Source organism: Caretta caretta, chromosome 6 (genome assembly GCF_965140235.1).
Source record: "Caretta caretta isolate rCarCar2 chromosome 6, rCarCar1.hap1, whole genome shotgun sequence".
NCBI lineage: Eukaryota > Metazoa > Chordata > Testudines > Cheloniidae > Caretta > Caretta caretta.
Window position 1 is genome coordinate 32,086,935 of NC_134211.1, and position 23,806 is coordinate 32,110,740.

General features: G+C 40.6%; 1 protein-coding gene across 9 annotated transcripts in view; it reads right to left on the reverse strand.

The window, feature by feature from the left end:
- Positions 1–23,806, reverse strand: part of STK33 (serine/threonine kinase 33) — a 98,878-nt gene that overhangs the window by 15,461 nt on the left and 59,611 nt on the right. For all 9 annotated transcript variants that reach the window (XM_048854319.2, XM_048854324.2, XM_048854323.2 and 6 more), the window contains 5 exons: positions 23,012–23,150; positions 21,834–21,922; positions 11,579–11,663; positions 4,966–5,041; positions 42–154 (listed from right to left, as the gene is read on the reverse strand). In XM_048854319.2, coding sequence (XP_048710276.1) covers positions 42–154; positions 4,966–5,041; positions 11,579–11,663; positions 21,834–21,922; positions 23,012–23,150 — 502 coding nt within the window. The remainder of the gene's footprint in view (positions 1–41; positions 155–4,965; positions 5,042–11,578; positions 11,664–21,833; positions 21,923–23,011; positions 23,151–23,806) is intronic.

A 23,806-nucleotide genomic window follows, 5' to 3' on the forward strand; every position in this document is an offset into this window, starting at 1 on the left:
TGTATTCTTGGTGTTTGTTTTGTCAGATAGTTAGTACTTACCAGCCTCACTAACTGTTTGCCAGATTGGATTATTAAAGTGCAGTTCTCCTTTCTTTATTAGTTCAAAAAGGTTTTCTTCTGAGCTTGCTATAAAGGGTGGGTCACCACATAATCTACAATAAAAGTAAGGTCAATTAATAGATTCTTACCATTTTCCACTCATGGAATAACAGGTACACAAAATAAAACAGACCAGTATGACTGGAGAAGGTTCAGAAGGGATCTGTAAGAATATTTCAGGATCTGAAAAATATACTTTACTAGGAGAGATTAAGGGGCTTATCAAAAAGCAGGTTAAGGGGTAACTTAATTACAGTCTCAGTCACAACCCACAAAGGGAGAAGATGACTAATATCTCACAGATTTTTAATCTGGCAGACAAAGGTGTAACAAAATCCAATGGCTGGAAGCTAAAGTTAGAAAAATTCAAACTGGAAATAAGGTGCAAATTTTTAACAATGATAATAAACTATTGAAATAATTGACCAAGACATGTGATTGGTTCTCTGTCAGTTGAAGTCTTTAAATCAGGACTGGATGTTTTTCTAAGAGATATGCTCTTGTTCAACCACAAGTCACTGGGCTCAATTTAGGAATTATTGTTCTGTGGTCTATGTTATGCAGGTGGTCGGACTAGATGATTATCATGGTGCCTTCAGATCTTTCAACCTAATAAATTATTTTGCATGGGGTTGTTCAAACAGAGGTAAACACAGTCTCAGCCCGCAAAATGCACGAGTCAGAAAGAGCCTAGTTCAGTTCTCAGAGCCCAGGTTGAGTTTGTGGCACTAGCAATTAGAACATTTTTTTAAATCTGTAAATTGAAAAAAAATTGACATAAGTCATTGAGAGAGAAGGATGGAAACTCATGATATCCTTTGACCAAAGTCAATTTTCAGGAAAGAACTGCACTATAGGAAATTAAGTAACTTTGATCTTTTTAAATTTGACATTTACTATATGTAGTCATATCTCGACACTTTATTGAGCTACATAATGTGGAAATTGCCTGATGTGGTATAATCTAAACTAATGTGTCAACAGAAAAGTGATTAAGAAAATAAATCTACAGAAGTGTCAGAAAAATATCTAGGAGATACATGTGTGTAAATTATTTGCGAACACAGACATCCCTGGTATTTCTTGGTATCAAATAAATTATATAACAAATTTCTTGATAGTAGAGTAAGTACAATATTAAAACAAATGACTGGACTACATGGTATTGGACTTCATGTCCGCCAATTCAGTTTACACTTAAAGGAAATAATACAATACAGCATTACTACATTTTTATCTTTTATATTAATTATATACGGACTAATGTGGAAAGAAACAAACAAATGAACACATTCAAAACAAAGCTGGGCAAATATTAAGAAAACATTTGTGCAAATATTAAATAAATGAACTTCCTTTGCATATGTTCTTGACCCTTTTGTGTTTGGTTTCTGTGAACATTCTAGTTTACCGAAAGGAATGTTCACAGAAACGCCAAATTCGAAGTGATCACAATATAATATTCATGGAAAGTAAATTTTGGACTTGTAAATGCAAAGTATTTACCATGGAAACTACAGTCTACTGAATGATGATCAAATCAGAGAGCAGAAATATACGACCTATGTTTTGAATAAAAACTAATCACCAGAAATTAAATTTCAAATATTCATAACAAGTTGCTTGTGAACAATCTACAGACAAAGACTTACATGGCAAATAATTTCAAATAGTGAATAAATTCTGCTCGTGGACTGTTTGAAAACAGAAATAAAGCCTAAATTAATCAAATAAATTATTTGCCACAAATTAAGTTTTTAGCTCTACTCTCAAAACACAGAAATAGCTACTGAAAATGTAGTTGGCATCTCCTAGTGAAGGATGTCTGTCACTTTGTATCAAAGTATAAAATTTTTATCCTGGGATTTCTTTTACTTTGTTTTAATTTTTAATTTTGTTAAGGTAAACATAAAATTAATATTTTAGCATTTTTTCCTCCCGTAAAGCTTTAATCTCAAAATCACTTTTAACAAAAACTACTCTGTTCTCTTTTATCCTTCATGGTTTTTTCCTCTCCCTTCCCCGGCACTTATCCACATGGAACTCAATTTCAAGAAAAGAAAGAATTTTAAAGCGTGGCTTCATTTTAATCTATGATGCTGTAAATATTGGACAGTGACAGGATTTGTGTACCCCATATCTGCCGTCAGCTATTGGTTAGTGCTATAAGCAATGTATACACTAGCCACGGGACATGGACGAGGGAGGGAGGACTAGATTTGCCTTCTTAGGTAAAAGCCTTACCTATAGGGTAACATGTTAGCTAGCTGTCTATATTAACACCCTCTGAACTGCTACAAAGCAGTGCTGATTGCACACAGGAAAGAAACTCTTTACCCCTACCCAGTACACAACAGAATTTAGGCATACACTTAGCATACTGAGCAACAAGATTCCTTTATTCATCAATAAACTAACATACTTCTACATGTTAATGGACTGTCTTCATTGATTACTATTGTTTATGATTCTATCACTTCACATTAAAATAGAAACAAAATGGAAAGTTTAAAGTACACCTCAGCTTAAATTATATATAAAAATGCATTATGCTGGCATTGTCCCATTATGCAGAGACAGTCTGAGTCACCTTATGCCCCCCAGATAAGTAGAGATCAAGCCTCTGGTGGCAATAATACACTGGGTGTCAGGATGGAGCATGTCAAAGGGAGGCATTAGTAGTAGCCTAGAAGGGTCAAAGTCATGATAGTGGCAGTAATGGTTGTAATAGCTTCTTTAAACCCATTAAGGGAAGACCAGAAACTTATGCCGTGATGCGGAGGGCGAGGGAGGCGCCACTTGCAAAAACAGAGTTAATAGAAGAATATCCTACCGCTTTCTCTAATACTATTTTCAAATTAAGCAATAAAAGAAGTGTGAAATGGATTCTATTAACTCACGTACAGTATGTTCAATCTTGTGCTATCAACACAACTAGGTGTGAATTAATGCTACATTGTTCTAGCATTGCTGTGATTATAAAATGCTAATTTAAAAATATTTATATTGCTAATTAAGGAATAAGGTCAGAAGTTCTGAGCTGTGACTGTTAGCAACACAATTCACTGTTCCGAATTTTACAAGTTCTGAGCAGTGAATTGTGCTGATTGCAGACACAGCTCAGAATTCTTATTAGCCAATCAAATCACCCAATTTCTAATGCCCATTTTAAAATATATTCTATTGTACTGAGTTGTGCAACTATAACTACTGCCATACCAACATTAATACCATAAAACAGGACCATAAAACTGATGATGCATAAGCATAAAAAAGTTCACATAACACAATACACACTAGAAATAAAAATAAGAATACAGGTAATAAAACTACGATGAGGCCTTTGTTATGCTGAGAACAAAAACAAAGGTGGGTTAGTTGCAAAGCAAAAAAAACCAAAGACAGAGGAACCACTGCACAGAGAAAGAAAATAAAATCCCCAAAATGGGGAAGGTATGAGAATATGAATTGTGTGCGTGCGTGCACGTGTGCACACGCGCACAAAGGGTAGAACATAAAAGAATCAGATTGCACGCAAGAGAAGTAGAAAAGTCTTGGCATAGAAAGCACACTAGTGGATCAAATAGAAGGAAGCAAGGCTCTAAACCATGAATACATTAAAACCATGAATTAGGGAGAAGGAAGCTAAGAAGAGAAAGAGACCAAGAGAAAAATTAAGAATATGCAAATACTAAATCAAAAAGAGCATCTGTAAGCAATGTCACCTTTAATTTATGTAAGTCTCACTTTTCATTCTTTATAGACTGTATTATGCAAGGCACTCCTGTAAGTATTTTTGCTGTATCTTGTTTTTAATAATTGGGATATGCTTGTATGATTTTTCAGCTAATAACTAATTTTGACACATTTCTCTCTCTGAGAAATAACATCTCATAATTTGGTAACAATGAATGTACTGCTGTCTAGGCATGGTACTGCTGCTCCATTATGAGAAGCTTTATTAAAGACATGCACACAGTCCCTCCTACAACAGCATGCTTTGATAGCATCAAGGTAAATCACAAAGTTAAATCCAGCATCTTTTCAGACAGACATGTAAGGCCCAGAATGAAGTGGAATTTCTTCATTACTGCTACATGAGGACAGACAACCTGTGCAGAGAGACTCTGCAGCCGTTGCACACCATAACTGCCTGCTAGCTACTATAAACTGGAGAAAAGGTGCTGCAGTGCAAAACAGCAGGGTGTGAAATGTAGAACGCTCTAATGTGTCATGCTCTAACTATCCCATGCAGACTGTGCTGATGCCAACTAAAAGGTATCTAGTTCGCACTGATGTAGTCACATTTCAGACAGGATTACATTAACATGCATTAGGTATCTTTTAGCTCATGCCAGCAGGATCTACACAAGGCAGCTAGAGCATGACACATTCGAACATTCTACAATTCACACCCCTCTAGTCTGCACTGCAGCACCATTTAGACAAGCCCTGCACCTTTCCCTGCACATTTCCCTGGGTATGCAGCTTTTTTCCTTGGGTTGTGCATTCCATTTGAGGATTTACCCTATAATTTGCAAGTCAATAGCCAATTCCCTCAGGCCAGCATGTTAAAAAGACAACACCTAAATCCTTAGTTTAATTTTTTAGAATGACAATGCAATGTTCTGTAATCAGATGTTATTTCAGGACTATAAACTGTATTCTTCAAAATCTGAGCATACTTTTAGCTCTCTTTTTGGGACATTCATTTGTAATATATTTCATATAGGTTATTATCTCAAAGATCTCCAGTCTAAAACCTCTTTGCACACAAGTTTACTTTTTTTATTTTAATGAAAATTCATAAGCAGTTTTATTATAAAGGGACAGTACATTTATATTGATTTTACAAACTACTTACAGCATGTACATAATGACGCCTATGCTCCAAACGTCACACTGTTGGCTATAGTCATGGGCACTGATAACTTCTGGGGCTACCAACCAAGCAGAAAAAATAATATTAATAATAGAAAAAATTACTTTTCAATGCTTAAACACAAAGCATGAAGAATGTGCTGATGTGGTATAATTTATTCCCCCATGAAAAAAAGAACCAACAGCAGATGTTTAAATGAATAATGTACAGGCCTTAACAATTCATGTTGATGTGTCCTCACTTTTATCATTTAGCTTCTAACAGGATTGTGACATTGTGACATTAACTGTGTAACTAAATGTGGTATTGTTTTTCAAGTCGTAAATTGTTAAAACATTATTTATAAAACACTGATTTAAAGTACAGCATGATACCACATAAATATTTTTCCTTTCTGAAAAGTAAGTGTAATATGCAAGAATATGCACTTTTTCTTCATACAGCATAAGGGCTTTTGGTAACACCTATTGTCTAACATATACTCTGTACAGTGTACAGAATTTTTAAAAATTAACAATCCTGAAAATAAAAATGTTTTTGAACACTCAAATAGGTTTGTATCTTTATTTCTATGTGTACTACATTACAAAATGCACACACTCATCTATTCACTAATCATTTTTATGTTGATACAGCCGTATGTTAAAAAAAAAATGCTGCTCTGGGGGGCCAAATTGGTGATGGTTTATCTACTACATTATGGGACTGAAGGTCATGAGCTCACTGCAAGACTTGAAGTCCTTGTTCCCAGAATCAATGAAAATGACATGTTTTGCCCCAGAGAGAAAGAGAAAGCTAAATGCTTCATGGATCACTACCCCAACATACGCAGCACTGGAGCAAATTGACAGTGGCTGTCTTAGTAGGTGTTCTCCCACCATCTCAACAAAGTCTGATTAACTATCTCAACCTCAATAACATTTTAACATACTATTTAACATTCTGTTGTCATTTAAAGTCTCCTTTTCAAAGCATTTGCCCCTTGCTTTGAAGATATCAAGCTACAGAATGTACTTTAAAATACTGTCATAATATCAAAACTGGTAGACAAAACGTTTAAAGAAGTAATCCCATTGTTGGTATTTGCCAAATTTATCAAAAGCTACAAATCAAACTATCATCTCATCCTTAAGATATTAGCTAACGTATTATATTTTAAGAATATTTTATACTAGCATTAATCTAATCTATTAAAAGAAGGGGAAAAGATGGTTCCATTGTGAAGTGCGAGAGCTGGAGAATTCATACAGTTTCATGTCTCCAAAAGAAGAAAATACGGAGGACCAGATTCTTCGCTGGTGTAACTCCAATAAAGGCAATGAAATGACATCACCAGAGGATGTGGCCCAAAGCATTTTTAAGTGCCTAGCTTGTACTTGTTACACACGCTGACTAGGAAGAACAGCTATTTCTAGATTAGCTATAAAGGTTAGCTACTGATCACAAAGTAATTTCATTCTACACAGAACCCTCCTTTTAAAAATATTTCGAGATACAGTAGCATTTTTTTGGAGGCTGACATGCCTGTGGGGCTAAATTTTTTATTCTTCATTATCTTTCCCAGAAGGAGATCTGTTTTTACTTTGTTAAACAATCCACAGTCAGGTTTCAGAGTAACAGCAGTTTTAATCTGTATTCGCAAAAAGAAAAGGAGTACTTGTGGCACCTTAGAGACTAACCAATTTATTTGAGCATGAGCTTTCGTGAGCTACAGCTCACTTCATCGGATGCATACCGTGGAAACTGCAGCAGACATTATATACACACAGAGATCATGAAACAATACCTCCTCCCATCCCACTGTCCTGCTGGTAATAGCTTATCTAAAGTGATCATCAAGTTGGGCCATTTCCAGCATAAATCCAGGTTTTCTCACCCTCCACCCCCCCACACACAAACTCACTCTCCTGCTGGTAATAGCCCATCCAAAGTGACAACTCTCTACACAATGTGCATGATAATCAAGGTGGGCCATTTCCTGCACAAATCAAGGTTCTCTCACCCCCCTCCTCCCCCTCCAAAAACCACACACACAAACTCACTATCCTGCTGGTAATAGCTCATCCAAAGTGACCACTCTCCCTACAATGTGCATGATAATCAAGGTGGGCCATGTCCAGCACAAATCCAGGCTCTCTCACCCCCCCCCTTTTTTTTTTCCGGGGGACACACGGACACACACAAACTCACTCTCCTGCTGGCAATAGCTCATCCAAACTGACCACTCTCCAAGTTTAAATCGAAGTTTAACCAGAACGTCTGGGGGGGGGGTAGGAAAAAACAAGGGGAAATAGGCTACCTTGCATAATGACTTAGCCACTCCCAGTCTCTATTTAAGCCTAAATTAATAGTATCCAATTTGCAAATGAATTCCAATTCAGCAGTTTCTCGCTGGAGTCTGGATTTGAAGTTTTTTTGTTTTAAGATAGCGACCTTCATGTCTGTGATTGCATGACCAGAGAGATTGAAGTGTTCTCCGACTGGTTTATGAATGTTATAATTCTTGACATCTGATTTGTGTCCATTTATTCTTTTACGTAGAGACTGTCCAGTTTGACCAATGTAAATGGCAGAGGGGCATTGCTGGCACATGATGGCATATATCACATTGGTGGATGTGCAGGTGAATGAGCCTCTGATAGCGTGGCTGATGTTATTAGGCCCTGTGATGGTGTCCCCTGAATAGATATGTGGGCACAGTTGGCAACGGGCTTTCTTGCAAGGATAAGTTCCTGGGTTAGTGGTTCTGTTGTGTGGTATGTGGTTGTTGGTGAGTATTTGCTTCAGGTTGCGGGGCTGTCTATAGGCAAGGACTGGCCTGTCTCCCAAGATTTGTGAGAGTGTTGGGTCATCCTTTAAGATAGGTTGTAGATCCTAAATAATGCGTTGGAGGGGTTTTAGTTGGGGGCTGAAGGTGATGGCTAGTGGCGTTCTGTTATTTTCTTTGTTAGGCCTGTCCTTTAGTAGGTGACTTCTGGGAACTCTTCTGGCTCTATCAATCTGTTTCTTCACTTCTGCAGGTGGGTATTGTAGTTGTAAGAAAGCTTGACAGAGATCTTGTAGGTGTTTGTCTCTGTCTGAGGGGTTGGAGCAAATGCGGTTGTATCGCAGAGCTTGGCTGTAGACGATGGATCGTGTGGTGTGGTCAGGGTGAAAGGTTTCCGGTATAGGGTGGTGTTTATGTGATCATTGTTTATTAGCACTGTAGTGTCCAGGAAGTGGATCTCTTGTGTGGACTGGACCAGGCTAAGGTTGATGGTGGTATGGAAGTTGTTGAAATCATGGTGGAATTCCTCAAGGGCTTCTTTTCCATGGGTCCAGATGATGAAGATGTCATCAATATAGCGCGAGTAGGGGCTTTAGGGGACGAGAGCTGAGGAAGCGTTGTTCTAAATCAGCCATAAAAATGTTGACATACTATGGGGCCATGCGGGTACCCATAGCAGTGCTGCTGATTTGAAGGTATACATTGTCCCCAAATGTAAAACAGTTATGGGTAAGGACAAAGTCACAAAGTTCAGCCACCAGGTTAGCCGTGACATTATCGGGGATAGTGTTCTTGACGGCTTGTAGTCCATCTTTGTGTGGAATGTTGGTGTAGAGGGCTTCTACATCCATAGTGGCCAGGATGGTGTTATCAGGAAGATCACCGATGGATTGAAGTTTCCTCAGCAAGTCAGTGGTGTCTCGAAGGTAGCTGGGAGTGCTGGTAGCGTAGGGCCTGAGGAGGGAGTCTACATAGCCAGACAATCCTGTTGTCAGGGTGCCAATGCCTGAGATGATGGGGCGCCCAGGATTTCCAGGTTTATGGATCTTGGGTAGTAGATAGAATATCCCAGGTCGAGGTTCCAGGGGTGTGTCTGTGCGGATTTGATCTTGTGCTTTTTCAGGAAGTTTCTTGAGCAAATGCTGTAGTTCCTTTTGGTAACTCTCAGTGGGATCATAGGGTAATGGCTTGTAGAAACCGGTGTTGGAGAGCTGCTGAGCAGCCTCTTGTTCATATTCCGACCTATTCATGATGACAACAGCACCTCCTTTGTCAGCCTTTTTGATTATGATGTCAGAGTTGTTTCTGAGGCTGTGGATGGCATTGCGTTCCGCATGGCTGAGGTTATGGGGCAAGTGAAGCTGCTTTTCCACAATTTCAGCCCGTGCACGTCGGCGGAAGCACTCTATGTAGAAGTCCAGTCTGCTGTTTCGACCTTCAGGAGGAGTCCACCTAGAATCCTTCTTTTTATAGTGTTGGTAGGGAGGCCTCTGTGGATTAGTATGTTGTTCAGAGGTATTTTGGAAATATTCCTTGAGTCGGAGACGTCGAAAATAGGATTCTAGGTCACCACAGAACTGTATCATGTTCGTGGGGGTGGAGGGGCAGAAGGAGAGGCCCCGAGATAGGACAGCTGCTTCTGCTGGGCTGAGAGTATAGTTGGATAGATTAACAATATTGCTAGGTAGGTTGAGGGAGCCATTGCTGTGGCCCCTTGTAGCATGTAGTAGTTTAGAAAGTTTAGTGTCCTTTTTCTTTTGTAGAGAAGCAAAGTGTGCGTTGTAAATGGCTTGTCTAGTTTTAGTAAAATCCAGCCACGAGGAAGTTTGTGTGGAAGGTTGGTTTTTTATGAGAGTATCCATTTTTGAGAGCTCATTCTTAATCTTTCCCTGTTTGCTGTAGAGGACCAGCAGGATAGTGAGTTTGTGTGTGTGGTTTTTGGAGGGGGGTGAGGGGGTGAGAGAACCTGGATTTGTGCAGGAAATGGCCCACCTTGATTATCATGCACATTGTGAAGAGAGTTGTCACTGGATGGGCTATTACCAGCAGGAGAGTGAGTTTGTGTGTGGGGGGGGTGGAGGGTGAGAAAACTTGGATTTGTGCTGGAAATGGCCCAACTTCACGATCACTTTAGATAAGCTATTACCAGCAGGACAGTGGGGTGGGAGGAGGTATTGTTTCATGATCTCTTTGTGTATATAATGTCTGCTGCAGTTTCCACGGTATGCATCCAATGAAGTGAGCTGTAGCTCACGAAAGCTCATGCTCAAATAAATTGGTTAGTCTCTAAGGTGCCACAAGTACTCCTTTTCTTTTTGCGAATCCACAGTCAGCTAGTCAATCTGTGAAACTCATTGCCTAAATGTATCATTGAGGCAAAGAGCTCAGTAGGATTTGAAACACAATTAGATACTGGATGATGAGGACATCCATAATATACAAGATAAAAAAAAAAAGTTTAGAAGGTCATAAGACATCTACTAACTGATTTGGGAGGAGGAAGGGAGTTTTAACAAATTTGATCTATGGGCAGGTTACTCCATAATTACCAACTTCAATATTTGGTTCAACTTCTTCCGAAGCATCAGATACCAGTCACTGTCAGAGAAAGAACCACACATATGGCAGTTCCTATGTGAAGCAATATTATGTCACATCTACATTAAAAAGGTAAATCAAACCAGTTATAACACTCAGGGGTGTGAGCAATGTACACATTGGTGAACACAGTTATGTTGACCTAAGTCCCAGTGTAGACAGCGCTAAGTTGACAGAGAATTCTTCCGTTGACCTAGCTAGCGCCTCTTGGGGAGACAGATTAACTACAGCAACAGGAGAACCCTTCTCTACATTGTAGTGAGTGTCGACAGCCAAGCGCTACGGCGGTACAGCTTCAGTGCTGCTGTAGCAGCTGAAGTGTAGACATAGCCTCAGTGTTTAAACCCTTTGTACCTCTTTTTCCCTTTGCAAAGTTTAGGAAGACTAGGGTCTCCATGTCCTCCCATTTTATCTGAGGGAGGTTTGGGGGCGGGCGAGATGGTGATGTATGTGAAATTTGAGAAGCGCAAGTTTCCTGTTTCTAGTTAGGACCTTTAATTCGGAGCATGCCGAAGGCCTGAGTAAGGGTTGGGATTCTGCTTTTTGGGAGGTGGGGAATGGGTCGATGCCTCTTTCCCTTAGATCCACAGTGTGAGCTCTCGCTGCAAGACCTTAGACCTTTCTAGCCTGCTCTCCGGCTGACTGGAGAGAGGAAGGACATCTGAACAAACAACAGTCATGTACTTTGTTAGTATTCAACAGCTGTGTTATCCTTGTTATACTGGGAGCAAAAATTCAACAAAATGCATTTCTAGTCTGTGGAATCCACTGCTACCGGAGAGGCCAAGAACTTAGTAGGATTAAAAAAAGTGAATTAAACAATATGGATACTGTGAACATCCACATTTACACAAGATAGGATACGAAGTTTATAAGGAATATAAAGCCTCATGCTTCAAGGACACAAAGTTGGTCACTATAACTGCAAGGGTTAGAAAGAAACTCCTCCACTATTATTATTATTATCCATTATAGTTACTGGCACCTCCCACTGAAGCATATGGTAAAGACTATTATCAGAGACAGGATATCAGACTAGACAGATCATTGGCCTGATCTGGTATGCCAATTCCTTTAAGGGAGGGGGAAGCTCCTGACAAAAGGAGCTAAGAAGTAGCACCTCTCCATGGCTATTTGTGAGCAAGAAAGAACACGAAGAGTTATATTGCATTTCTTCATGTAATAAGAATAAAACAAACATTCATAAACTGTATGAAGTGCTGAACTTACCCATGTAGGTAGGAGTCCCACATGTAGACTGAAACATGCTTTCACTGCCACCTGCTTTCTGTACAGCTAAACCAAAATCAGTCACCTACAGAAAACAACACAGTAAGGAAACTATCCATACAGACATGAAGCTGAAGTTCTTCTGTCCAGCTTAGAGTTTATTGTTTGTAGCAAAATGGCTGTAGTCAGAGAGAACGGAGTTTGACTGGACCTCTCTCAAATCATCCCACTCAATCTCCTACCTCAAGTAGGAAGGACTCTATCCAGGGATTTCCCTACACCTCCCCAATGGGGGTGCTTACCCCCCCTGAATTTCCCCAACACCTCCCTGCCACAGGTTTGTGAACTAGTTACATGCAGTTTTGCCAATTTAGCAATTGTTTGGAAATTTGAATTGAAATTGAAACATTAATACACACTTTAAAAGCATATAAAGTGTATCATAAAATATGTGTATCTGAAAAAAAGTATAATAGATTTGAAAAGTATGAACATAGACTAGCTTCCTTATACAGCTGTTGTTTTTTATAACAATGTCAGTGCATTCATTTCGGTGATTGTTGGCCAACCTAATAATTTCAAATTATGATTTATAAGCAAAGTTTAAATGAGCTCTCCCTGACAGCTAGTGATGAGCTGGGTGCTGGGGGGAAAGGCTTCAGGACAAGAGTGTATTTACATTCACACCTAATCTACCTAGGTATCCAGCAAATAGAGCTGTGTTGCCCAAGTGATAGATTTTAGCTGGGGTTGGGTTACAAATCATTTGAATGCAGATGGTAAAGAAATGTTGTTATTCTTATTGTATGAGTAAAGGGCAGGAGAACTGTACTTACCCTGTGCTGATTGAGGGCATCAAGAAAAAGGGTGGGGGCAGGTGTTTTGCTTGATGGTCTGCCTGAGCCTCAAGTAGTATTTGACCTGCCCCTCTCCCCTGTTTAAAGACAAAGCTGATTAGGCTCCACAGACAGTCTTTTGTTCTGTTAAGTGACCACTACAGCTGAAATCACTGATAATCAGGTCTAAGTGCTTAGACCTGCTGTGGGACAGGGTTTCTATGGAAGAGAAGGCCCAGTCTGCACTAGCAGTGAGGTTCCCCCACTGAGAGCTCAGCTGAAATCCCTGAGAGCCAGGTGGAACCTCAAGAGACCAACTCGCAGAGGTCACAATGGCAGGTGGCACCAGAAGGTGATGGCGCAGGGCCATTGGCAACAGAGCGATGGAGTGAACGGTGGCACAACGAATAACAGTGGCCAGAGCGAACAGTGAGCAGCTGGAGGAACGAGCAAGGTGCCTTCTTGCCCCCCACCTGGGAGGTGAACTCATGTGAAAGCAGCGCTGAGCTCTGAGTCTCCTCTGACCCAGGACAACGCCGTTGAGTGTTCATGAGGCTGTTAGAATGCTGGAGACACAACACAGTTCATGCGAACAAACATGGCCGTGGCCTCCTACTGTCTATTTAAGGAAGAGGTGACACGCACTGCAAACTGGAGGCCAATGTTAAGGGCATTGTCACTTGTTCATCTTGAAGTTGAACACTGGTTCCGAACAAGACCAGCAAATGCTCACTGTCTTTCTGCAAGATACTCAGCTGACTGGCTAGACGCATGTGGTGCAACAGTGAAAGATTCAACAGTTGAAAAAGTGACGAACTCTCTCTTCACATTCAAATAATTGCATATATGGCTGATGAATGCACCAATGCAAATGGTCATCAAGTATTAAGTAATTGTGTATGTTATCTTGATGTCAGTGGTAGGCCAGTAGATGCATTTCTAGATGTTCGAGTTATAGAAGACAGATTGACTGCATCTGTGACAACCCACATCTTAGAAGAGTTAAATGCTTGTCAATGGGACCCCAAAGAGATGGCTGCTTGTGCACTTGATGGAGCTGCAAACTTCTCTGGAAGACATGGTGGAGCACAAGCTTTGCTCAGAGAAAAGTGTAACCCTAATCTCTCCTATACACACTGCAGAGGCCATCTACTCCAACTGGCGCTAGTACGAGCTGTAGACTCTTCAAAAAACATTTAAAAAGCTATAAATTTAATGTCTTCATTATATTCTTTTTTCAGCAAGAGTCCAGAAAGACTGAATATCTTGGAAAATATAGAAGATACACTGAGACTGAAGTTCAAATTAGTCCAACCTGGGAAAACCCTCTAGCTTTCTCATGAGCGATCCTTGGCTGTTGTCTTAAAATTACTCCAGCCATTATTACTGGCTTTGGAAAGTATCTACCAAGATGGGATGGAGCTAAGTAGTGAGGCTGGTGGATTACTTTTGCTACTACATACAGAGAAGACTACTGCCATTCTCTCTCTTGTAAGTCTACTGTTGAAACCACTTGGGTCATTAAACAATGCCATCCAGGCATCTGCTACAACAGTAGTAGATCTTTGTCCAGCAACAGAAGCTACATTTGGATCAGTCAGAGAGCTATCCATTGAAAAAGTACTGTAAAAAGCAAAGACTTCAGTCCAGAAGTTGACTAATGAAGGCATTTATATTGAATCCTTCAGTGAAGAGGACAAGAAGTGTTTGTTAAGACAACTGAAAAAGTACACAGACTTGATTCTTAAAAATCTACAACAGCGACTTCTACATTCTACTCAACCTCTACATAGCGATTACAGATCCCAGTCTTATAAAACACCGACAGTTGAGTGGAGTGAGGCACTACCAGCAATGGGGCTGCCACGTGCTCAGGACAGAATAGAGAGTTTGAACACAGAATGGAATATCATATGATGAATGAATGAAGATTTGACTTCAACTTCTTTTTTACCATCACTAGTGGCTCGACCTGATCTTTATGCTATGTTTCCTGGGCTGAAAGAAGTAGGAATTCATCTCTTGCTACTCCCAGTCACAACAGCTACAGTTGAACATTCTTTTTCATCATTGAATAGAATTTTGTGTTTTGAAAGAAGTCGCCTTCTGCCTGATCATGTGAATGAACTAATGAGCATATCAATTGAAGGAACAGAAATACTGGACACACGAGAAGCCACCAAAGATGAATGCATTGCATTCAAGAAGTTCATTAACAGAGTTGTGCAAAATTATAACAAGAAACCAAGAAGGATGTAGATGTAGTGCTTCACAGAAGGCTTGAGTAGCCAACTTTAATTTGTGTGATGATTTTAAAATCTAATAAAATGGTCATGAAACATTTTTCAGTTTTTATTATGGTGCCATACAGCCCACCTTCACCCTCATGGTCTCACCCCGCATCGACCCTGACCCCCGCCCCGCCCCGTAAATTTGAACACACCCCCTAATTTCAATTCTTGGGGAAAACACTGACTCTACCCCATTCCTTTCGTACATGTCTGTTACTTTGTATCAAACACTGCTAATGTTTGTTCCATAACTACCTTGCTAGGCAACCTGTTCCACTATCTAAGCATAAGATATTTAAAAGGTTTTTCCTGATATTCAAGATAACCTTAGACCCAGAGGTCATCAAAAAAGATAAGGACACCAAGGATAATGGGCAAATTCCTGTTAATCATTTTGCTTTCCATGTTGATACGGTAGGCTGGGAGGCTCACCTAAAATCTACTACAGATAGTAGAGGCAACAATCAGATATAGTCCATGGTGCGGGGAAGTAGGGAGAGGGCCAGAAGTCAGGAAGGAAAGTCAAGAGAAGCAAAACCAAAATGTCTGGAAAATGAGAGAGCTGTTTATTAAGAATCACACAGAGTTTGGACTGCTGCAGAAAACAACTCCTTACTCTATCAGTGACTAGAGCATGCTCCCATGTGGGCCCACTTCTTGCAATGATTGCATGTTCCTTGCACAGCAGTAGGAAAGTTGAGAGGGAGCAAGCAGCAGCAGGGGAGAGGAGCTGTTGAAAGCATTATTCAGCTGCCTGAACCAGAGAAAAGAGGGTGAAGGCTCTTCGGCAGCTCTTCAGAAACAGTTGCTTGGCTGGTCAGCAGCTTGGGTCCACTGCACTCTGCTTTGCTTAACACATTCTGCACTGTACTCTATGTGTTTGTGCCTACCTATTAAATCACTGGTGGCTCCCTTAACCTTACAGGCTGGCTCTTTAACAAAAAAACGGCAGGGGGTGGAAAAATAATTATTACAGGCAGTTCTGTGGGTAATGTTCTGCTGCTCTGATCCAGAGTGGGATCCCAGCACCTTCCTTGAACCAAGAAATGACAGACACTGGAAAAATTGGTCTGGAAAAACCCCAAACACCTTTTTCATTAGTTAGTTAATGTGACGTTATTGACATGAGCTGGGACCGTATAGATCATTGTTGCAACCAAAATCCTGTAGTGGCACCAAAACTTGTATAAAGGGGGTCGAATGAGGTGTCTAAGACAAGGTTATGGTTTGCTGGTTATGATTAAGCTGTCTATATGTGTATCATTTTTATAGTTAAAGTTATGAATATTGGCTCTATACTGTTTGTATTTCAAACCTGTGCTATGCTTCTGGGGAACACTCCAGACAAGTTGATGTCAGCTCTGCCTAGCCTGCTTGATGGCCCATTAAGGACCATCAGCTATACAACTGATCCATTGCGAGAAGGCAGACTTGCCTTATGACTCAGCAAGGTGTGCAGGGACCTGCCTATGGACAGAACTCTGAGGTTTTTCAGTGCCATGTGATGGACAGCTTGTCTTTGAGACAAAGAAAGACCGACCACATGGCAAGAGAATATAAAAAGCTGCTGCAGCTCCTCCATCTTGTCTTCAATCCTGCTTCTTACCTCTGGAGGAACTTTGCTACAAACTGAAGCTCTACACAAAGGACTGATGACCCATCGCAGCTGCGGATGTACTTCCAGAGACTTGATTTGAACCTGCAGTTTATTCTATCACTGCTGCAAGCCTGAACCAAGAACTTTGCCATTACTGTATGTAACTGATTCCATTTAACCAATTCTAGCTCTCATCTATATTTCTTTCCTTTTATGAATAAACCTTTAGATTTTAGATTCTAAAGGATTGGCAACAGCGTGATTTGTGAGTAAGATCTGATTTGTATATTGACCTGGGTCTGGGGCTTGATCCTTTGGGATCGAGAGAACTTTTTTGCTTTTACTGGGTATTGGTTTTCATAACCACTTGTCCCCATAACAAATGGCATTGGTGGAGATACTGGGAAACTGGAGTGTCTAAGGGAATTGCTTGTGTGACTTGTGGTTAGCCAGCGGGGTGAGACCAAAGTCTGCTCTGTTTGGCTGGTTTGGTTTGCCTTAGAGGTGGGAAAAACCCCAGCCTTGGGCTGTAACTGCCCTGCTTTAAGCAATTTGTTCTGAATTGGCACTCTCAGTTGGGTCCCGCCAGAACCAGCATCATTACAGTTAGTTAGTTAGCTAGTGTTTAAAAACCAAATTAGAGGTTTATTCTATATGAAACTGATGAGTGTGAGTAGGTTTAAAAAAAGAAGAAGAAGAAGCTGTTACCCACACTTTTAAAGATGGGCACTACATTAGCCTTTTTCCAGTCGTCTGGGACTTCCCCGGATCGCCATGAGTTTTCAAAGATAATGACCAATGGCTCTGCAGTGCATAAGGACCCCTAGAGTGGGGCAGTGGCTGAACTCTATTCAGGCTCAAAAATCGTAAAACACCCCTGGGAATCCAGAGCATACAGGCTTGGACTCCCCTCAGAGCAATGGGTGGCCAGGATGGGGCACTTGCTAGGATCCGTGAAAACAAGCACTTCCAAGGTGAACTAAAATGCTGAATTTCTACTAGTCGATAGATGTAAAATGCCTGACAGTAAGCCCCTATACAACTGTGATAGTTATACACAGGAACCCAAGGAGAGGCCATCACAAAAATAACCCAAGTGGGATAGGTGAGTATCAGAAAGGAAAACATCTGGTAACAAATTGTTTTCCATTCTGGATCCTGACCTCTCCCCTAATGGGAGACATTTGGGATATAGAGAAGAGTAGGGAAAATTACAGGGAGAAGGTATGTAGGACAGAAAGAAGGTTCTTTCTTCCCTAAAATTAGCAGTATTTATCTACTACAGGATCACCACCTGGAGCAACTGTCTGTCCAAGAATGAGACTGTGGAGAATTAAAGATAAAGCTCAAAGTGTTTTCTAAAGGATGAATGAACTAGTATCTGGATTGTGAAGGAAGAATCTTACATTATATGGGCTTCATGTGGAAAAGCCCATCAATTGGGGGACTGCATCACTCTGGTTGGTATCTTTACTTTCCTTTGCATCTCTTGTAGACAAAGATTCTAGACCTCTAAAATTAATCTCTGAAGCCCTCTCATGCATTCATATCCATATAGGAATCTCCATGCAAGACTTTAAAAGATGCATGTAAAGATGCCTTGATGACTCTTGGCTCTGAATCACCTTAAATATTAGTGCTTGAATGTTGCTGAATCGCATAGGGAAGACCGGCTCTCCTTGTGTTTCTCTCAACCCCCAGATTGACAATCTTCCAAGAGTGGATTAGAGAATTCTTCATATTACAAACTTGTTTATCCATAGCATGGAGAGACACTAAGTCTCTCGCGAGGTCCCTGGTGCTGACATTCGGTCAAGTATGCCATCAATGGATAAGTTTCTAGACTCCTCAGTGGATAATATCACTGCCAGTTCTTTCATAGACACTCTCAGGGATGCAGACAGAATGAAAGGTAATGTTTTGTATTGGTATTGGTGACTGCCAATGAGAAGGCCTGAGGGTAATATGCAGACAAGTGCCTGCCAGTTCCACCAATATTAGTAGAATCCTTCAGGAGTCTGCTGCAATCCTGGAAGTTAAATTCTGAATTTCAACTTCTTCCATCAACTTGTTCAGCCTTTTGAGAACTCAGACAGACCAAACACTTCCTGATCTTTTTCTTACTATCAGGTGTAGACTCCTGTGTACCTTGTGTCTTGAGGGACAGATTCATCTATCCCTAGTCCTAAAAGCTATTAAATACCTTCAGAATGATTTGATGTTTTCCCTTTTTCTCCAAGGTTGTGTAAGAGCCCATATCTTCACAGCATACTGCCCTATTCCCAGCATTCATATGTCTGAAGTTGCCAGGACCCATATGCTTGAGAAGGAATATCCTGCCCTCTAGTGCTATTTCTGGATGGAGGCAAGTCCAGCTGCAGTTTGGAATGGAAGGAGGGATTGGTCCTGCTCCTGGGTCTGGCCTTTCTCCTGGTGTCCATGGCCCAAGTTTTACCCTGGGAAGTTTTACCCAGCAGAGTCCCTCCTTTCATACTTTGTGGTAGACAGGAATTGAAAGGAGTTTCTACCCTTATACTCAGGGCTCCCCCTAAATCCAGGGGTGTATGGGGCTCTGCCTTGTGCTGGCATATGCCATACACGGAGCAGCACCTATTCCTTCACCAAGAAGCATCTGTCTCCTGGCTGCTCCTGTAGGCCAGTGGTCTCCAAACTTTTTGGCTCGCGCACCCCAGGGTGAAGACCAGAAGACCTGCCGGAGACGCGATGCCGAAGGAAGAAGAATGGAAGACTTACCGCAGGCGGGCCGCTGGAGGGGAACACCAGCCGTGGACGTGCAGAGCTGCTGCCGAAGAAAAAAAACCGGCGGAGTGCCATCCGGCGGCACTCCTGCTGCAGTGCACCCCCTGGGATCATCTCGCACACCCCAGTTTGGAGACCACTGCTGTAGGCCTCCACATTCCTTCTGTAGCTGTTACTCCTCCGTCTAGTGCAGGGGTCTCAAAGTCCCAGTCCGTGGGCCATCTGCAGCCTGAGAACCTCCCCACTGTAGCCCGTGGAGGAGAGATGAAGGCAGACACACTGCCGGCAATGTCTGCTGCAGGTGCCGCTACCCTCCACCCCCTCGTAGCTCCCATTGGCTGGGGGAGAGACAGAGATACCATCACTAGTCGCCAGGCAGAGTCAGCCATGGAGGCTGCGTCAGTTTTCCCCCCACAATTAATATAAACAAATCAAAATACCGAACACAACTATCTGATGCACACCTCGCTGCAATCCTGAAGGTTTCAGCTGCTCAGTCAGTGAGGCTGAACATCAACAAACTGACAGAACTGAAGCGTTGCCAGGTGTCTGGCAAACGCTAAAAACTCTCTGGCAGGTGAAGAGTTGTATACAGTTGTATGACAGTTTTATTATTTCTAAGAAATTCAAAATAAAAAATAGAATATAAACATTTTCTTTTCTGAACACCATCTTCAGTGACATTATTGGGCCGCTGGCAGGATTTGACGACTGGCACTGGCCCTAAGGTAAATTGAGTTTGAGACCCCTGGTCTAGTGTCAAAGGAATAGTGAAGATTCAGGCAGACACCATTCCTCAAGGCTAGAGAGAGAGAAGTGAAGATCCCAGCATCCATACTCCCAAGTCTTGTAAGCTCCGGTGATGGGTAGGGGCAGAGTACAGATCACAGCAATCCTCCCACTTCAGGCAGTGGGCTGAAGGAAGCATGTAAAAATCTCAGGAAAGCAGCAGAAACAGGCGCAACAGCATGAGGGTTCCACAAAAAGATGATGGGGCTGACAGCAGCTGTAACTGATTTTGTGGGGTGAGGGGCAATTCATTACTTTTGTGGGGGAAGAGGCAGCAATGGCAGTAATTGATTTTGAAGGGGATGAGAAAGAGAGAAGGAAAAGAGAGAGGAAGATTGCGATTGAGAGGACAAAGGGAAAATGAGGAGCAAGGTTTTCTATAAGCCATGTACTTGCATATACATAATACCTGGAAAACAGGGGAGCTGTTCTCCCCTGGTCTCTGTGGCTCCCCTATCCTACAACCACTTCTATTGCCACTAACTATGAAAGGATCTCCACAGCTCAATCTCTCACCTTCTCCGTTGGTCTTCAGATTGTTCCATCAGACCTAGTCTACCATGAGGAGGACAAGGTAAACAGAGGGAAAGATCTCTGCAGATAGCCCCATTAAAAAATGGAGCCTAGCAAAACCTTAGTGCCCTGAGGGACAGAGGAGCGAGAGAGAAGGAGAAGAAAGATCTTGCTTGGTGCAATTCTAAACTGAGGTATAAAAGCAAGACTACCCTGGATAAGCCAGGAGGGCTGAATCACTGCTCTATTTGCACTGCTGGAGACAGAGAATTGGGCATAAGAACAGAATAGGTGTTCTGACTCATGACAAGTCTGAAGTGCCTCTGGTATTTGCAGGAAGAGAGGTGTAGCCCACATGTCCCACACTGCGGGAGAGATCAAGATCCAGAATTTTATGCTTCTCAGAATGAAAATAAGTTATGCAAAGTGGACTCCAAGGTACATGTTGGCTGGATTTTGCACCATGGAATTTTCCAAAGCGTTTTATAAAAGCATCAGTATTACACAATGTATGACATATAAGAACATAAGAACGGCCATACTGGGTCAGACCAAAGGTCCATCAAGCCCAGTATCCTGTCCTCTGACAGTGGCCAATGGCAGGTGCCCCAAAGGGAATGAACAGACAGGTTACCATCAAGTGATCCATGCCCTGTCACCCAATCACAGCTTCTAGCAAACAGAGGCTAGGGACACCATTCCTGCCCATCCTGGCTAATAGCCATTGATGATATAGATGATATAGATAAAGCAGTATGTTCTATATAGATATATATGTCACAACATAGAACATACAACTTTATCTACTGGAGCAGATCAGCAATCCAACACTTCAATTCTACAAGGTTGTAATAACACACAGCAGCTGCTATTAAAATGGGGGAACAACTAGTATATCACATACGATTTATTAGCCTTCAAGGACCAATTATTACAATTAAAATCTATAGATAAAAGTACATGGTACATTAATTGTGTTTAGTTAGTATATATTTAGTAATATCCAACAAAGTCTAGAATGGTATATAATTTATATTTAAATCAAGGGCTTAGTCTAGATGTAATTTTTCTAAATTACTAACACATTTACATTAAATAGGCAATACACAATTTAAAAATTATAGCTTAGAATTCCTGCTAACTTAGTGTTACTAAGAGTTTGGAACTATCCTAAGGTAGATCTAGATTAATAAGGTATGCTTTCTTTAAGGTTTGTTTCAACTGACCTAAAGGTATACCACCGCTATCTGACCCTGCAAAAAAGTATCTTTCAGCAGTGGCACTTAGCTTCCAAAATGATTCATTTCAATATCTGCATTAAGCTGGGCAGGTTTCTTAGTGTTCTTAATAACACAATAGAGTGGCTCTATTCAAAAGCTACAAATAGGCATTACTAGGGGGCTGACTTTGATATTTGGGTATCTAAACCATTGCTCAAAGCAAACAGTTGCTACACTTTCTAGTCTTACCTTTATATTTAATTTCATTTCATTTTCTTCATCAGTTTCACTGCTTTTAACTAAAATGTTTTCCAGTTTTAGATCTCTGTGAACAATATCTGTCAAGGAAGAGAACAAAAACTAAAAATGTATTTATCACTTGTAGTCAAAATATTCTGACAAATGTTTTTATCTTGTGGAAATTACTCATTCAAATGAGTTTCAGTTTCAATGCATTTAGTTTTCCATTACTGAAAACTTAAAAGGAAGGAGTATTTGCCCTTTGATTCAAGGAGTCTTTATATGAAGATTCCAAATCTGGATCAAATTTGGATCCATCCCCCTGATGATCTGTAATAAGAAAAACAGTTTGCATTGCTCTGTGTTATACAATAGCAGACCTGTGAACATCTTATAGAAAAAACTAGTGGATTATAGATTTACAAAATGTGCATATATTTTCATAAGTCTAGTCTCATCTCATATCCAACAGACCAAAGGGGATGGGATTGTAGATTTCTTTATTTCCCTTTCTCTGCCCACCAAAAATAGAGAGAAGACCAAAGCCATACTTGCTTTGAAGAAGGGGCCATTCCACAGAGAAGGAATCATATGTCTGGGTGGGAGAAAAAGAGGAGCTGCTAATTCCTCCAACTAATTCCAAAATATAGAGATGAATACAATTTTCTGTGTTATTCAAATACAAATCTTCATACTCCTACAATATAGGGAAAAATAACTGGATACACTGAACTCTAGTTTTCTGTCTGAATTGGTTAACTCTGTCATGGGCTGTGGAGGATTTTAATGCTTCCCTGGAGTGAATTAAAATGCTGATGTTGACTGCATCCCACCAAGTGGAGGACAGATAATTAAGGAATATCTAGAGCACTACACGTCTGCTTCTTTCTCCCTACTGTAATAGACTATTTACTTAGCTGCTGAAATAAGTTAATGCTGTAATGCAAAGTGGTTGAGACTTAAGAAGAAGAAATTCATATTATTGTCAGATGGATGGTGCTGGAACAAATAAGTAAAAGGAAATGTTAACGGTTTAAATAGTGGGGGGAAAGCACTAATGTAGGATCCTTCACTTCTAGGCCACAGGGACACCAGTACTCTAGGAAATAAATAACATTTATAAACAGAGATCACTTAAAACTGACATTCAGAGCCAATGAATAAATGTATAAAATGAACATCCTTGCCTTTTTTGTGAAGATACACTATTGCTGATGCAAGGCTTTGAATTATGTGCCTTGTCTCATTCTCTGTAAATTGTCCTTTCCTGTGAAGAATTTCTTTAAGTTCTCCATCCTCGCACAGCTCCATTACAAGGAACATCCGCTAACATTAATAAAGAACCAAAATAGTGATTTTCTTGTATATATATATATATATATATATATACACACACACACACAACACAAGAAATACTGAATATTTTGAGAACTAAAACTCCCAAATTTTCAAGAACCTGTACAACAAAAATAAAAAATATGGATTTTAATGATTGTTCTAAGAGCTTTTCATTCAGCATATTGTCAACTTCTTAAAAAAGAGAATCCTATAGAAGCATAGTTAAACCTAAAAAGACACAACAAGATATTCTTTAATGACTATGAATAAAGCTATAAATACATATTACATGAGCAACCTTTGACTAATTAAATAAAAGATAAAAGATATACTTACAGCTCATCAAAAGTGATCTGTGCCATTGTAATGGACATCATACAGTGGCATCATTACAGTGTCCTTGAGCTTTGTGCTGTCCAAAGCAGCAACAACCAACCCCCTTTCACAAACTGTGAAGTAAGTGACTAAAAAAATGACACTAAGCCCTAGTCTAAACTAGGAGTTTAGGTAGAATTTAGCAGCGTTAAATCGATGTAAACCTGCACCCGTTCACATGATGAAGTCCTTTTTTTTTAATTTAAAGGGCTCTTAAAATCAATTTCCTTAATCCACCTCTGACAAGTGGATTAGTGCTTAAATCGGCC